This window comes from Callithrix jacchus, chromosome 17 (assembly GCF_049354715.1).
Source record: "Callithrix jacchus isolate 240 chromosome 17, calJac240_pri, whole genome shotgun sequence".
In the NCBI taxonomy this organism is placed as follows: Eukaryota; Metazoa; Chordata; class Mammalia; order Primates; family Cebidae; genus Callithrix; species Callithrix jacchus.
Window position 1 is genome coordinate 76,041,317 of NC_133518.1, and position 15,313 is coordinate 76,056,629.

At 39.3% G+C, this 15,313-nt stretch overlaps 1 protein-coding gene across 3 annotated transcripts in view; it reads left to right on the forward strand.

Annotated features, from left to right (window-relative positions):
* The window catches only part of OXSR1 (oxidative stress responsive kinase 1), a 98,922-nt gene that overhangs the window by 20,435 nt on the left and 63,174 nt on the right, over positions 1–15,313 (forward strand). For 2 of the 3 annotated variants that reach the window (XM_002759735.6, XM_035278516.3), the window contains 2 exons: positions 3,599–3,707; positions 14,438–14,579. In XM_002759735.6, coding sequence (XP_002759781.3) covers positions 3,599–3,707; positions 14,438–14,579 — 251 coding nt within the window. Of the gene's footprint in view, positions 1–3,598; positions 3,708–6,476; positions 6,614–14,437; positions 14,580–15,313 lie in introns of all 3 variants that reach the window. The other variant, XM_078354652.1, reaches the window with a different exon arrangement.

Sequence of the window (15,313 nt, forward strand, 5' to 3'; positions counted from 1 at the left end):
CTGGGCATGGTGGCACGTGCCTGTAATCCCAGCTACTCAGGAGGCTGAGGCAGGAGAATTGCCTGAACCCAGGGGGCGGAGGTTGCGGTGAGCCGAGATTGCGCCATTGCACTCCAGCCTGGGTAACAAGAGCGAAACTCCGTCTCAAAAAAAAAAAAAAAATCTATAAGATCAATGTACTAAACTTTTGATGTTGTGATATTAAAATTTATTTACAAAGCTGTCTTTGGGTTCTCCAAAGAATACTGTAGTCTTTGGATTCTCCAAAGAGCGCTATGTAAACTGGGCTAACAGGTTTGTATCATGTGACAGTTACTAGTGAGTGGGCAGTGTATTGCTCCTTTCTCTTGTCGTGTATTTTCTATCTGATCACCTTTGCTAAGTGATGGGGAAATCAGTTATCAAATCTTATTATATTTATTGTTTCCAGAGATTGTACTTCTAGGCTTTTCTCTAAGAAAGACACATTGTAGTATTTTGAAATATTTCTCTTCTCTGATAGATGGTAGGACTGAAGTCATTGGACAACTATGGGGAACATCAAGAGGCTTAAAACACTTCTAACAGGTGTTTCACAATCCAGTTGAAAAGCTGAGGTTCTTGCCTGTTGTACAAGGCAGAGTGTGACACATGTCTCGGGGGGGTATAAAGTGATGGGAAAGAGGGCCAGGCGCAGTGGCTCACACCTGTAATCCCAGCACTTTGGGAGGCCGAGGCAGGCAAATCACCTGAGGTCAAGAGTTCCAGACCAGCCTGGCCAACATGGTGAAACCCCTTCTCTACTAAAAATACAAAAATTACCCCGGGGTGGTGGCATGCACCTGTAATCCCAGCTACTCGGAAGGCTGAGGCAAAAGAATCGCTTAAACTCAAGAGGCAGAGGTTACACTGAGCTGAGATCATGCCACTGCCTTCCTGCCTGGGCAGCAGAGCAAGACCCTGTCTCAAAAAAAAAGAAAAAAGATTATTTCCAATCAAATGCAGATGGAAAATACAGTATTCACAGGATGAGAAACTCACATATGCAGAGGGCTGACTTTTCACGCAATGACGGTTCTGCATGGATTTGGGTATATTTGGGGGTCCTGAAACCAGTTCCCCACATATACTGAGGGACAACTGTACACTGTTTCTTTTGGAGTTATGAAACATTCTGGAATTAATTGGTGATGGTTGTACAACTCTTTGAGTGCACTGAATTGGACACTTTAAAAGAGCAAATTTGATGGTGTGTGATTTATATATCTCAATAAAGCTGTTATAGGTCAGAAAGAATGGCTCACACCTGTAAACCTAGCTCATTGGGAGGCCAAGGCGGGAGGACTGCTTGAGTCCAGGAGTTTGAGACCAGCATGAGCAACACAGTGAGAGTCTGTGAAAAATACAAAAATTAGCCAGGCCAGGGACAAGAGCTCACATTGGCATTTGGGAGGCCAAATTGGGTGGATTGCTTGAGCCCAAGAATTCAAGACCAGCCTGGGCGACATAGGACTCCGGCTCTACAAAAATACAAAATTTAGCCAGGTATCATGGCACACGTTTGTAGTCCCAGCTACTTGGGAGGCTGAAGTAGGAGCCCGGGAGGTTGAGCCCAGGAGATTGAAGCTGCAGTTAGCTGGGTCACATCACTACACTCCAGCCTGGTTTAAAAAGCAAGACCCTGTTTCATTTAAAAAAAAAAAAAAAAGCCAGGTGTGGTGGTACACATCTGTAGTCCCATCTAGTCTGGAGCCTGAGGTGGGAGGATCACTTGAGCCCGGGAGGTTGAGGCTGCAGTTGGCTATGATCACACCACTGTACTCCAGCCTGAGTGACAGAGAGAGACACCATCTCAAAAATAAAATAAAGCTGTTATTTAAAAATCCTTTCAAGTGTGCCAACACATTTCTAATACTAATGTACCGCAAACATTAAAAATTTAACATGAGGCCAGGTGTGGTGGCTCATGCCTGTAGACCTAACACTTTGGGATTTCAGGGCAGGAGGATTACTTGAGCCCAGGAGTTTGAGACCAGCCTGGGCCACATGGCAAAACCTTGTCTGTACAAAAAATACAAAAAAAAAAAAAAAAAAAAAAATAGCTAGGTATGGTGGTGCATGCCTGTAGTCCCAGATGCTTGGGCGGTTGAGATGGGAGGAAGGCTTGAGCCTGAGAGGTGGAGATTGCTGTGAGTCGAGATGTTGCGCCACTATGCTTGCAGCCTGAGTGACAGAGCCAGATCCTTTCTTCCTTTTCTTTCATATTTACTTAGCTTTTTTACAAGATCCTTGCCATAAAGGAAGTTACATTCAAGTAAAGAAGATGAAAATGCAAAGTTGGCATTTATTGAGCATTCCTTATGAATCAGGGATTATGGATGACTTTCATGCAATTGATCTTACTGAACAAATACCAGTGGCATAGAGCAGGTACATTAATAAGTGAAAAGCCATATAAAGTGCTGCAGTATTTCATTCATTCAGCAAATACTTATTGAACGTGTACTGTGTGCCAGGCACAATGATATATGCTAAGAACTGTTTTAGTTATCACTGAGCTTACAGTTTTGTGGGGGATATGTAAACAAATGGACAGTTATAGTATAGTCAGATGAGTTCCATAGTGATTAAGAATCTACTTTTAAGTACTTGCTTTTATGGAGCTGTCAGCCTAGCAGGGAGAGGCAGACAAATAAACACACAGTATACTATCCAGTATTTTATGTACCATGATGGGAGGAGGTATACAGGGTACTTGGAAGCTGAGAAGGCGCATCTAACTAAAGCTGGGAAGCTGGAAGGAAATTCTGTCTAGACTGAGATCAGAAGGAAGAGTTGGAGTTAGCTAGGCAGAGATGATGGGGGAAGTGTATTTGAGGCTGAGGTACAATAGGGTTAAATATCAAGAGTTAAAAGAAGCATGACTCACTTGCAGTTTTCTGTGGTTGGGTCAGGTACTGGGTTGTGAAGGGACACAGGAATGAGACCAAAGAGGTAAACAGGGTCCTGATCACACAGGGGCTTTATAAGGCATTTTGTCATGCCAAATCTATTTTAAAATCATAAACTGAGATAGAGTAAGCTTAGATTTTTGACTCAGATTTCTGCTTTGGATTTAGTTTTTGATGTTGTCCTGTTTCAGTTTGTTTCTCTTTAGTGTGAGAATTGTTAATCATTTCACAAAAATGGAATGAAGTAATACGTTGCCAAAAAAAAAAAAAAAACGCTACACAAATAATTTAAAAAAAAAAACCCTGCTTATTAGTTAATATCCTTTGTACCTATATAATCAGATTTCCCAAGATGGTTCTTTAAGGGCACCTTGAAGCAAAAATACATGTCCCAGAGGAGGCCTCCTGGAGTGTTGTGCCAGCGTGTGTTAAATAGTGTGTTTCTAGTTTGAAAGATTACTAGTATAATGAGTGGAGGAAGAAGTTGAGTTAGAATGGACTGAGGGAGACAAAGTGGTTTTATTGGTTTATCTATTCGTGAAATCAGAGCTATGGACATCCCAGAATGGTGTGACAAAGTCTTGAGATTTCAAAATCTGGATTTGCTAACACACAACATTTGTTTTAGGCTTGCATATATTGAATTATCATTTTTCTCTTCTTTGTAGAAAGAAATTCAAGCCATGAGCCAATGCCATCATCCTAATATTGTATCTTACTACACATCTTTTGTGGTAAAAGATGAGCTGTGGCTTGTCATGAAGCTGCTAAGCGGAGGTGAGTAAAGTAAAGTACAAGGAAATGCTGTAAGTACCATGGTTTGAAAAGTTAGTAACATTTCCTTCTTTTTTATCCTGATTTTGTTTTCATGGCCATTTGCATTTGAGGAGATACTGAAAATAAAGTATTTGCTGAAGATGTTAATCTGTGAGCCAAGACAGGTTTCACACCTTGCATTTGGTTCATTTCATTGTCATGCTGCTTAAATCTCTCAATTGTTTTTAGAGACAGACTGGCTCTATCACCTGGGCTGGAGTGCAGTGGTACAATCATGGCTCACTGCAGCCTCAAACTCCTGGGCTCAAGTGAGCCTCCCGTCTCAGCCTCACAAGTAGCTGAGACTACAGGCGTGTACCCCCGTGCTCAACTAATTTTGTTATTTAATATAAATTTTTTTGGAAACAGGGTCTCACTGTGTTGTCTAGGCTCATCTCCAATTCTTGTCTTCAAGCGATCTGTCCACCTTGGTCTCCCAAAGTGCTGGGATTACAGGTGTGAACCACTGTGCCTGGTCTAAATCTCTCTTAATTTAGGATGCTTCCTTCTTGCTTCCTCCCTTCCATGATGTAAACTTATTGAAGAATCTAGTCCAGTTATGTTGTAGAATGTGCCATATTCTGGATTTATCTGATTATTTCTTCTTGGTGGCATTTAACTTGATCTATATTCCTCTTTTTGTTGTATATTGAAAATTAGATCTAAAGGCTTGATTAAATTCCAGTTAAATATTTTGGGGGAGGATACTTCTAGGTGCTGCTGTGTACTTCATATTGCATTACATCAGGAAATTGCTATCTGGTTGTCTTTTTAATAATGATGTTAGTTTTGTTTGCTTAAGATTAGGACAACCAGGCCTTTCCATGGAAAAGGTAACATTTTCCCCTTTGTAGCTGGCAAGTAATCTGTGAGATGATACTTTGTGAGTATCTAACGAGTGTCCAGTTCTCCATAAGTCTTATGTCTAATGATTTTCACATTCACTTTTTGAATCCTTGTTTGAATCATGGGTTGTAAAACGGTGATTTTTCTTACAGCATCATTTCTTTTATATTTATAAGCTGGCATCCTTCTGTGTAGAACTTTTCCTTATCAACTGGAACACTGATTAATCTGTACTCTATAGTTCCTGCTGAAAAGGCGATATAAATAATTGAGTTTTTTTTTTAAGTACCAAGTTTTAGAGTAAAAAGTTGGTCTAGTAATCATCTGCAATGGTAGGAACTGAGAGGTCTAAAAATTTCCCTTTTTCCAGTCGGGTAGGGCCTGCGCTTTTTGGAGTATTATTAAAGACCCAAGGATTTTTATGTATTCAATCTTTCCATCCAGTATACTCTATTCTTTCTGATATGCAGGTTGTCCAAAATTTGTCAGTGGGAGCCCTTTCAAAGTCACTCTTGCGTCCTCTTGATATGAACCCATCAGTCTTTCATTATATCTTTACATTTTATTTTATTTTATTTTTTGAGACGGAGTTTTGCTCTTGTTACCCAGGCTGGAGTGCAATGGCTCGATCTTGGCTCACCGCAACCTCCGCCTCCTGGGTTTAGGCAATTCTCCTGCCTCAGCCTCCTGAGTAGCTGGGATTACAGGCACGTGCCACCATGCCCAGCTAATTTTTTGTATTTTTAGTAGAGACGAGGTTTCACCATGGTGACCAGGATTGTCTCGATCTCTTGACCTCGTGATCCACCCGCCTCAGCCTCCCAAAGTGCTGGGATTACAGGCTTGAGCCACTGTGCCCGGCCATCCTTACATTTTAATTCAAGATTCCCTAGGGTTATATTTATATTCATTTTCCCAGACCCTGAATCAGCCAGTATTCTAATGAGCTTTGATATTTTTTTACTTGGGAATGGTACTTAGAAGAAAGCATAACCTGGATGCTTGGAGTGCTCATTACTACTCATTGCTTCTAGAGCCTGGAAAATATAGTAGGTTAAAAGTAAGTCATAATTTGACATTAATATTTCCAATACAAGTTTAATGTCCTTGACTTTGTAAGCTTCTTTAATATTATACTTGAATCTCTTTTCCTTTACACAGAAAATCTTGGTACCCAATATTAAGATAATTACTTAAGTGCTTTATCTTGTAATATATATACAGTTATTTCTGCTTTATTCTTAAAATAAAATATAAATATTGCTGATTGTAAACTGTGAAACCTTGGCATGTATAGATTGAACATTTTGTTATGGTCACCCGAAAGCCCCATGGCATTTGGTAAATTAGTCATTTTGCCAAGGCATGGATTTGAATCACATGGCGGCGAGACTGGTAGGACTAGTGAGTGATGGAGCCACGCTGGCCTTCCTATCACTATGCTGCTTGGTTTTGGCTTGCATGTGTATTTTGTAGGGGAGTATGATTTTCCATCTTAAAATGTAGACTTATAGAAAAGAGAATCCATGTTTGTTTAGTTTGCAATTTTATTGCTGTATCTCACTGAACACCGTACTTCCCCAGAGAGACTATAAACAGCATAGACTTTAGAATTAAATTTCAGTTTTTCTACTTAGCACTTGTATGTCATTGGGAAAACTCTTTCATCTCTTTGAACCTTTTTACTTATCTGTTAAATGGGGATAGCTTTCTGCATTTCAGAGAATTGATGAGGAGCAAATGAGATGATATATGTAAATCATCCACCACTGTGCTGACATGTAATAGGTGTGCAGTAAATTTTAGTCATTAATAGTAATAATCCCTTGTTATTTGATGCTTTTCAGTGTAGCCAGAATCACCTTTTTGTTTCAATCCCATTAGTGACACACTGGAGAAACTGGATTGCTTTGTTAAAGGCCCTGTTCATATGATGTTTGGAAGCCTTGCTGACACCAACCACCTTTCAAGATGGTGGTCAAGCATGGTTCTTTCTGTATGGAGAAATATGGGAGTATTAGGTAATACTGTATCTTTCATTATTGATCACCTATAATTTTTTTATTTGTAATTTATAAGAATATATAATACAAAGGTTTTAATGTTTTGCAAAAAAGTCCTCTGATGAATCAGAATAAATTGCGTAATTCTTCTGTCCATACCTGTATGCTAGGCCATCCTTTCTGCTACTCCTAAGCAGAATGGCTTTTTTTTTTTTTTTTTTTAGAATTCCTGTTCCTCTCTCAGTGAGTATATGTCTTGATCGTGGAAGGGGTAGGACATGTAAATGGGTGGGATGTCTTTTAAATGTGGCTCTTTGTCCCTCTTGGTCTGGTCTTAAGTTTTCTGGGACATTACCCAATTTTTCAAGACAAGCACTTGGCAGATTTCTTGGAGGATAATTTTCAAACATGTTCCATTTAGTCGTAACTCTTTTTATAAGTGCTTATATATTTATGAGTCAACATGATCATTATATCTAAACCTTTTATTTTATTTTATTTTTTGAGATGGAATCTTGCTGTGTCACCCAGGCTGGAGTGCAGTAGCATGATCTCAGCTCATTGCAACCTCTGCCTCCTGAGTTAATGTGATTTTCCTGCCTCAGCCTACCAAATAGCTGGGACTACAGGCATGTGCCACCATGCCCAGCTAATTTTTTTGTATTTTTAGTAGAGATGGGGTTTCACCATGTTAGCCAGGTTGGTCCTCAGCCTCCCAAAGTGCTGGGATTATAGGTGTGAGCTGCGGCGCCCGGCCTAAACCGTTTAAATATTAAAAATTTTGCATTTGTTTTAGGAAAATGAAATCTTGCTTTTGTTGTTATAAAATGAATAAACATTTAAACGGAGGTGATACATTAGGCAACATTTAGAAAACAAAAGTTAGAACTAAGCGCGGCTTACATTTTTTTTTTTTAATAAAGATGGGGTTTCACCATGTTGGTCAGGCTGGTCTTGAACTCCCGACCTCAGGTGATCCGCCCGCCTTGGCCTCCAAAGTACTTGGATTACAGGCATGAGCCACAACACCCAGCCAATTTTTTTTTTTTTTAAACAGGAGGAAGATGTGTTGGGATTGTAGCTTAATTAAAATGCCATTCATCAAATACTTACTGATCGCCAGTACACCGGTGAATACAGTTATCAGTTCCTTGCCCTCCTGGGCTATGGGAACAAGTTCCAGGAGAACTTAACCTTGAGGGAGAACGATTGCAGTGAGATTAACAAAGACTTACCTCAGGATGTGACGTCCAGCTGAGAGCTAACGAATAGGGTAATAATTGGCCGGGTCAGGTGGCTCATGCCTGCTATCCCAGTGCTTTGGGAGGTTGAGGCAGAAAGACTGCTTTAGGCCAAGAGTTCAACAGCCCAGCCTGGACAACATGGAAAGTCCCTGTTTCTACCAAAAATAAAACAATTTGTTAAGCTTGGACCAGTTGTCCTAGGTACTTGGGAGGCTGGGGGAGAGCTTGAGGCCAGGAGTTTGAGGTTAAGGCAAGCTATGATCTTGCCACCACAGTCTAGCTGGGCAACAGAGTGAGACTCTGTCTCTAAAAAATAATTAAAAATTAAAAAGAATAACTAATAATTAGCCAGGTGAAATGGGGGCTGGAGTTAGTGTTCGGGAAGGATGGGAGATGTGATCCAGCTAGAATACTGTGAAAAAGGGGATGGAGACAGGATGCAGTGTGTGTGTCTTGAGAACTGACAGATTCACAGCTGGAGCAGAGAGAATGAGAGAAGAGGACTATTGGAAGAGGTTTACTGATAAGCAAAGACTCCCAAAATTAAAAAATATAAATAACCAGAGTTAAGAGAAATATGTATAGGGTACCTTCTTTCACATCAACTTTTTTAGTCAGAATATTGAAAACAAAAGCATAGTTTTGATTTAGGAACATTGTACTGATGTAGAATTCAATAAACTAGTTCATAAAATGAATAATGAGTCACTCTTAAGCCCACCAACCAAGTGTACATCCTGGTTAAAATAAGTTTAGTTGTGTCAATATTATAATCAATTTATGATGCTTCCTTATAACTGTAATATTCCTATCTTTTCTAATTAAAACGCTCATATTGAATGTTGGGATTTATTATTATAGGAAGTTAAGCTTTAGAAGTTAGAAGCACTTTTGGTATAAATAGTTATTTCTACAGTTTATTAGCACCAAACTGCAAATGTAAGCTTTTTAGAAATCAAAGTAATTAAAAAAAAACTTCTGAGATGAAAAAGGAGGTACCTATAGTACTTAAAGGGAGTAACTGTAGAAATGCAGAAATTGAATGTAAATTCACTGTCTTAGATAGTTGTTTAAGCATGTCCTCAACTTCATCTTTTTGTTTTTTTCTTTCTTTTCTTTTTTTTTAAAAGACGGGTTTCACCATGTTGGTCAGGCTGGTCTTGAACTCCCGACCTCAGGTGATCTGCCCACCTTGGCCTCCAAAGTGCTTGGATTACAGGAGTGAGCCACTGCGCCCGGCCTAACTTTGTCTTTTTCTAAGAGATAAAAAACACGGGGACTTCCTTGATCTAGGTAAAATGTCCCAGGTAAAAGCAGGACCCAGGTAAAATTTCTCGTATTAGTAGTGACCAGCTTTGGATGATCAAGCAACAATGCAGGGTGTTTAAATTTCTGTAACATCCTTTGGTCTAAAATGGAATACTCAGACCAAGCAAACTGTGGACCCTTTGAAATCTTCTGAGGCTTAGGAAGACATAAGCAGTAAAGTCTTTTTCTACTAGTAGTAGCTAAAGGTTGATTAAAACTGCTTGCTGGACACGGTGGCTCACGCCTGTAATCACAGCACTTTGGGATGCTGAGGTGGGCAGATCATGAGTTCAGGAGTTCGAGACCAGCCTGACCAACATGGTGAAACCCTGTCTCTACCAAAAGTAGAAAACTTAGCCAGGCATGGTGGTGCATGCCTGTAGTTCCAGCTACTCATGAGGTTGACGCAGGAAACTGCTTGAACCCAGGAGGTGGAGGTTGCAGTGAGCCAAGATTTTGCCACTGTATTCCAGCCTGGGTGACAGAGTGAGACTCCGTCTCAAAACAAAACAAAACACTTGTTAGCAGAGATACGAGTAACTAAGTTGAATGAATTGATTTTATATTTAAAGAGTATCTTCTTATACAAGTAAACTGAGGAAATTAACTTGTTGATGGGGCAATTAATTTGATTGAGTTATAATTTTCAGACTTAACAAGTGTCTAAAGCCAGTAGCTACTTCACTACTTTGTCAAATATTATTTCCATATTCTGTCATCATTTTATTGGACAATTACATTTTTGCGTTGCTTTTAACATGTTTCATGCCACAGGCCATGAAGTCTGATGGTAATTATTTTTTTGGGAATAGATGATCTACATTTAAACGTTTTGCTTTGTTGCAAAATTTTGTTTGTATCCAAATAAAAATACCCTTGTTTCCCATTATTTGATTGATTTATTTTTACTTTGAAAAATGTTTGGATTTTAATGGACAGCTTTCATTAAAGCAGTCTAAGTGGTTAAATGCCTTTTGAAATGCAGCTTCTTGGGCCCTACCTCAGTTCTCTTGAATGACTGTTGTATATGGCCTGGGAATGTGCATTTTTACGAGTTTGCCAAGTAATTCCTTCACACGTTAAAGTTTGAGAACAGATTATTCCTGTATACTGTTTCTTACAAATTAGGCATGAGGACAAAATACTACATACACAGTTATAGCTTTCCCTCATTATTCCTACCTTAGGTGTTAATTGAATCACTCAGTGATAATCTGCTGCCTCCTTTTGCTTAGCATATTTTCTCTTCACCTTTCTCTTAGTTGACGTGAAGAATTCTTTATGATTTTGATGTTTGAGGATGGAGGATTATAAACACTGTCATCGAGTTAGAGGCTAGCAGAGGCTTAAAAAACTAAATGGATAAGAAGTGGCGCGGGGACCTTACAGGACCAGTGTCGCTCAGTTACGGATGAAGGTCTTGGTGACATGATGATTCCTCCACCTATAAAAATAATATTGTTGAGAGGAGTTTGAAACAGAAATTGTTAGCCAGATCAGAAGGGTTTCATATATAGGCTTTGTTCAAAATGTCTGTTCTGGACATATAGGCTAGAGATGGGCATTGCTTCAATCTCCTCATTGATCATTGGATGGTGTGAAATCAATAAAAATCTGAAAGTTTGAAAAGGAGCTCCTGCTTCAAACTCTTTACAGATATAGCCACTTTTTAGGTGCCCTAGGATCTTTGATGCTGCATTTGTTTGATCTACCAGACTGGAAGTTCCCTTAAAGTCAGCAATCATGTCATGTATATCTTGTCATATTTGGGGGTACCCAGTCTTAGATCTCACATGTAATGTAATAGGGCTTAATTGTTGAATGAATGAGTTGAGATAATTTTTCATTTCCAGTAGGAATTGGTTTTCCTTTGCATTCCTTATTTTAGGTATTACGTTACAAACAATGGAACTTGATCAGTGTTAATATAATTGTTTTCTTACTGAGTACTTATGTGGCCTGGATTTCTTGAACAGTGGAACATGTGGGCCTTTGGTATAATCATTTTGCTTTGGGGATTCACGTGTGATTGATTAAACTAAGCAGAACAAACTTCTTCCTTAGGTCTTTCCCCTTTTGGATCACAAACTTGTGAATCCCAGCAATGGAGAGGGGAAAGAACCAGTGTAGTAATGTATTGGGAAACCTGTCTGGGAGCTTTCTGGAGAGTGAGCCTCTCTGGTTCACAGAGACTAAACTGCCTATATCCTATTGGAGGTGGAGAGTACTAAAGGGAAAGTCTCTGGGAGGAAGAGGGATCTGAGAAACTTATTCTCTCTTATCTGAACTTTCAACCAGTTTTCCTGTTTTCAACCCTGTCCTCCAGTCCTCCCTCACATATGGTACTTGCTGTGTGTGGTTTTGAGCCTTTCTGGAGCTCTGGGTAGTGATCACTTTGTCCTAAATGGCATAGCTCCTCTGCAAGCACTGAAGTTCAGATTTCTCCCCTGTGCTTGTTTACTTTTTCTTTTTCTTTTTTTTTAAATTTTTTATTGCATTTTAGGTTTGGGGGTACATGTGCAGAACATGCAAGACAGTTGCATAGGTACACACATGGCAGTGTGTTTTGCTTTCTTTCTCCCCTTCACCCACATTTGGCATTTCTCCCCAGGCTATCCCTCCCCACCTCCCCCTCCCACTGGCCCTCCCCATTTCCCCCAATAGACCCCAGTGTTTAGTACTCTTCTCTCTGTGTCCATGCGTTCTCATTTTTCATCACCCGCCTATGAGTGAGAATATGCGGTGTTTCGTTTTCTGTTCTTGTGTCAGTTTGCTGAGGATGATGTTTTCCAGATTCATCCATGTCCCTACAAACGACACGAACTCATCATTTCTGATTGCTGCATAATATTCCATGGTGTATATGTGCCACATTTTTCCAATCCAGTCTATCATCAGTGGGCATTTGGGTTGATTCCAAGTCTTTGCTATTGTAAACAGTGCTGCAATGAACATTCGTGTACATGTGTCCTTATAGTAGAACGACTTATAGCCTTTTGGATATATACCCAGTAATGGGATTGCTGGGTCAAATGGAATTTCTATTTCTAAGGCCTTGAGGAATCGCCACACTGTCTTCCACAGTGGTTGAACTAATTTACACTCCCACCAACAGTGTATAAAATACCTTGGAATACAACTCACAAGGAATGTAAGGGACCTCTTCAAGGAAAACTACAAACCACTGCTCAACGAAGTCAGAGAGGACACAAACAGATGGAGAAACATTCCATGTTCATGGTTAGGAAGAATTAATATCGTAAAAATTGGCTATACTGCCCAAAGTAATTTACAGAATCAATGCTATACCCATCAAGCTACCATCGACTTTCTTCACAGAACTGGAGAAAACCACCACGAACTTCATATGGAACCAAAAGAGAGCCCGCATAGCCAAGTCAATTCTAAGCAAAAAGAACACAGCGGGGGGCATCACACTACCAGATTTCAAACTATACTACAAGGCTACAGTAATCAAAACAGCATGGTACTGGTACCAAAACAGAGATATAGACCAATGGAACAGAACTTTTTCTTTTTCTGCTATCTTCTAGAATATTGTTGCCATCTGTCTTCTGTCATCTTTCTGTTCCTCTTTTTAAATTGTGGGTTTATGTCTTTTTAATCAAGTTTACCAAGTTAGTGGATTTTAAGTGGGAGCTAAAATAAACGTGTTCAGTCCCTCATGTTTTTAAGAATTCTGTTTCTTTCTTTCTTTTTTTTTTTTTTTTTCCCGAGACGGAGTTTCGCTCTTGTTATCCAGGCTGGAGTGCGATGGTGCGATCTCGGCTCACCGCAAGCTCCACCTCCTGGGTTCAGGCAATTCTCCTGCCTCAGCCTCCCAAGTAGCTGGGATTACAGGCACGCACTACCATGCCCAGCTAATTTTTTTTGTATTTAGAGACGGGGTTTCACCATGTTGACCAGGATGGTCTCGATCTCTCGACCTCATGATCCACCCGTCTCCACCTCCCAAAGTGCTGGGATTACAGGCTTGAGCCACCGTGCCTGGCAAAGAATTCTGTTTCTTTCTATGTATTGGGAAGTATATTTTTTCTTGTTAAGTGTGTGAAGTAAAAGTATCCAGTAGGGCAAGTTTTCAAGAGAACTATGTAAGTGGTTGTTTTGATTTTAGTCTTGATCACTGAAGTCTTGTACCAAGAAATGAGTATTGAATCCTTTCAGTGCAGTCTATGTAGTGTTCTAGACTTCTTGGCATAGTTGCTAATATTGGAAATTGTTTTGTTTTGGTTCTGTGATTGTTATGGGCATTATACTGCCAGAAATCTTGTGAATTTCCACCAAACTTTTTACTGATTCTGATCTTCAGTTTTGGCAGGCAGCATTGTGCTTTTAATTACTATATAGGTGTCTTTTCCTCCCCGCCTTCAACCTTTACTAGGTGCATTATTTCCTATTCTGGGAAGTTTAGGATTGATAATACATCTGGGGTGTTACTCAAAGAGAACTGTAATTTTTATTCTTTTCGTATTTGTCTTTTCCTTGCCTATTTTAGTTCTATAATTTATTGACCTAAAAAATAATTTTAGTCCTGAGTTACTTTGTATATATATGTGATCCAAGTATTTCATTCCTGATTTGATTGGCATTTCAATTGTATTTTTATATCTTTAGTCATACAGCAGTGCATATTCTAATCTGATGTTAAAAGCCTATGTTGGTTTGTTGTATCTTATTAATATTACTGATGAGCATGGCTTACCTAGGCATTATTTAGGGGGAGTTAAATATCCTCTACTACCTCTTCAGATTCTCACTAGATGTCCGAAAGAGAGCTAGCATAACATACTATTTGAATATTAGCAGGCTACTTTTTGTTTTAGATTGGACTTCTGTCGCCAGGTTGGAGTGCAATGGCGCAATCTCAGCTCACTGCAACCTCTGCCTCCCAGGTTCAAGCAATTCTCCTGCCTCAGCCTTCTGAGTTGCTGGGATTACAGGCATGCACCACCACACCCAGCTAATTTTTGTATTTTTAGTGGGACAGGGTTTCACCATGTTGGCCAGGATGATCTTGATCCCTTGACCTCGTGATCTGCCCGCCTTGGCCTCCCAAAGTGCTGGGATTACATGTGTGAGCCACCATGCCCAGCTGAAAATAAGTTATTCATTAAAAAATTCTGTATTTTCTCATATTTGATGTTTTTTTTTTTCCATTTCTATACAATTAAATTTATGAGAAGGTTCACATGTGTGTTGATTCTAAAATGGTTCTGAATTATATTGAATGATTTAGAGATTTTTAGAAAATTATGTGTTCTGTTTTCAGGTTCTGTTCTGGATATTATTAAGCACATTGTGGCAAAAGGGGAACACAAAAGTGGAGTCCTAGATGAATCTACCATTGCTACTATACTCCGAGAAGTACTGGAAGGGCTGGAATATCTGCATAAAAATGGACAGATCCATAGGTATGTAAAAGACAACACGCTTGTGTTATATCATCTCATTAAGGTCACTCCCACTCCTTTATGTGTGTTACCACAGCGTTTTAGTACCCTGTGGTTAGAGTTTTAATTACATAGCTACTAAACATTAAACAAGTACTTTAGTCAAATTGGAAAATATAAAAACAGGAAAAATTCATATTTCTTATCAAGATAGTGACTGATAATATTTTGGAATATTGCTTTCCATTTTCTTTTATATGCTTAAAAAATATCTAAAGCAATACTGTATATGTAAGTTTGTCTGTTGTTTTTAAATTTTTACGTTATATCTTCAGTATTTCCCTAAATTCTTAAAAGCCTTTTGTAAAATAACGTTTTAAAAATTACAGCCTTTTTTCCTTTTTTTGAGACATGGTCTCTCTTTGTCACCCAGACTGGAGTGCCATGCTTATAGCTCACTGCAACCTCAAACTCCTGGGCTCAAGTAATCCTCCCACCTCAGCTTCCCCAGTAGCTAGGACTACAGGTGTGCTCCACCACTTTGGCTAATTGTTAATTTTTATAGAGATGGGGTCTCGCTTTGTTGTCCAGGCTGTTCTTAACTCCTCTTCTCCAAGTGATCTTCCTCCCGTGGCCTTCCAGAGTGCTGGGATTATAGGCATAAGCCACTGTGCCCAGCCCTTTCTTTTCTTTTTTAATAAATAAGAATATTTTAATATTTCACGATTCTATCTAAATGATCTATCTTGGTAATT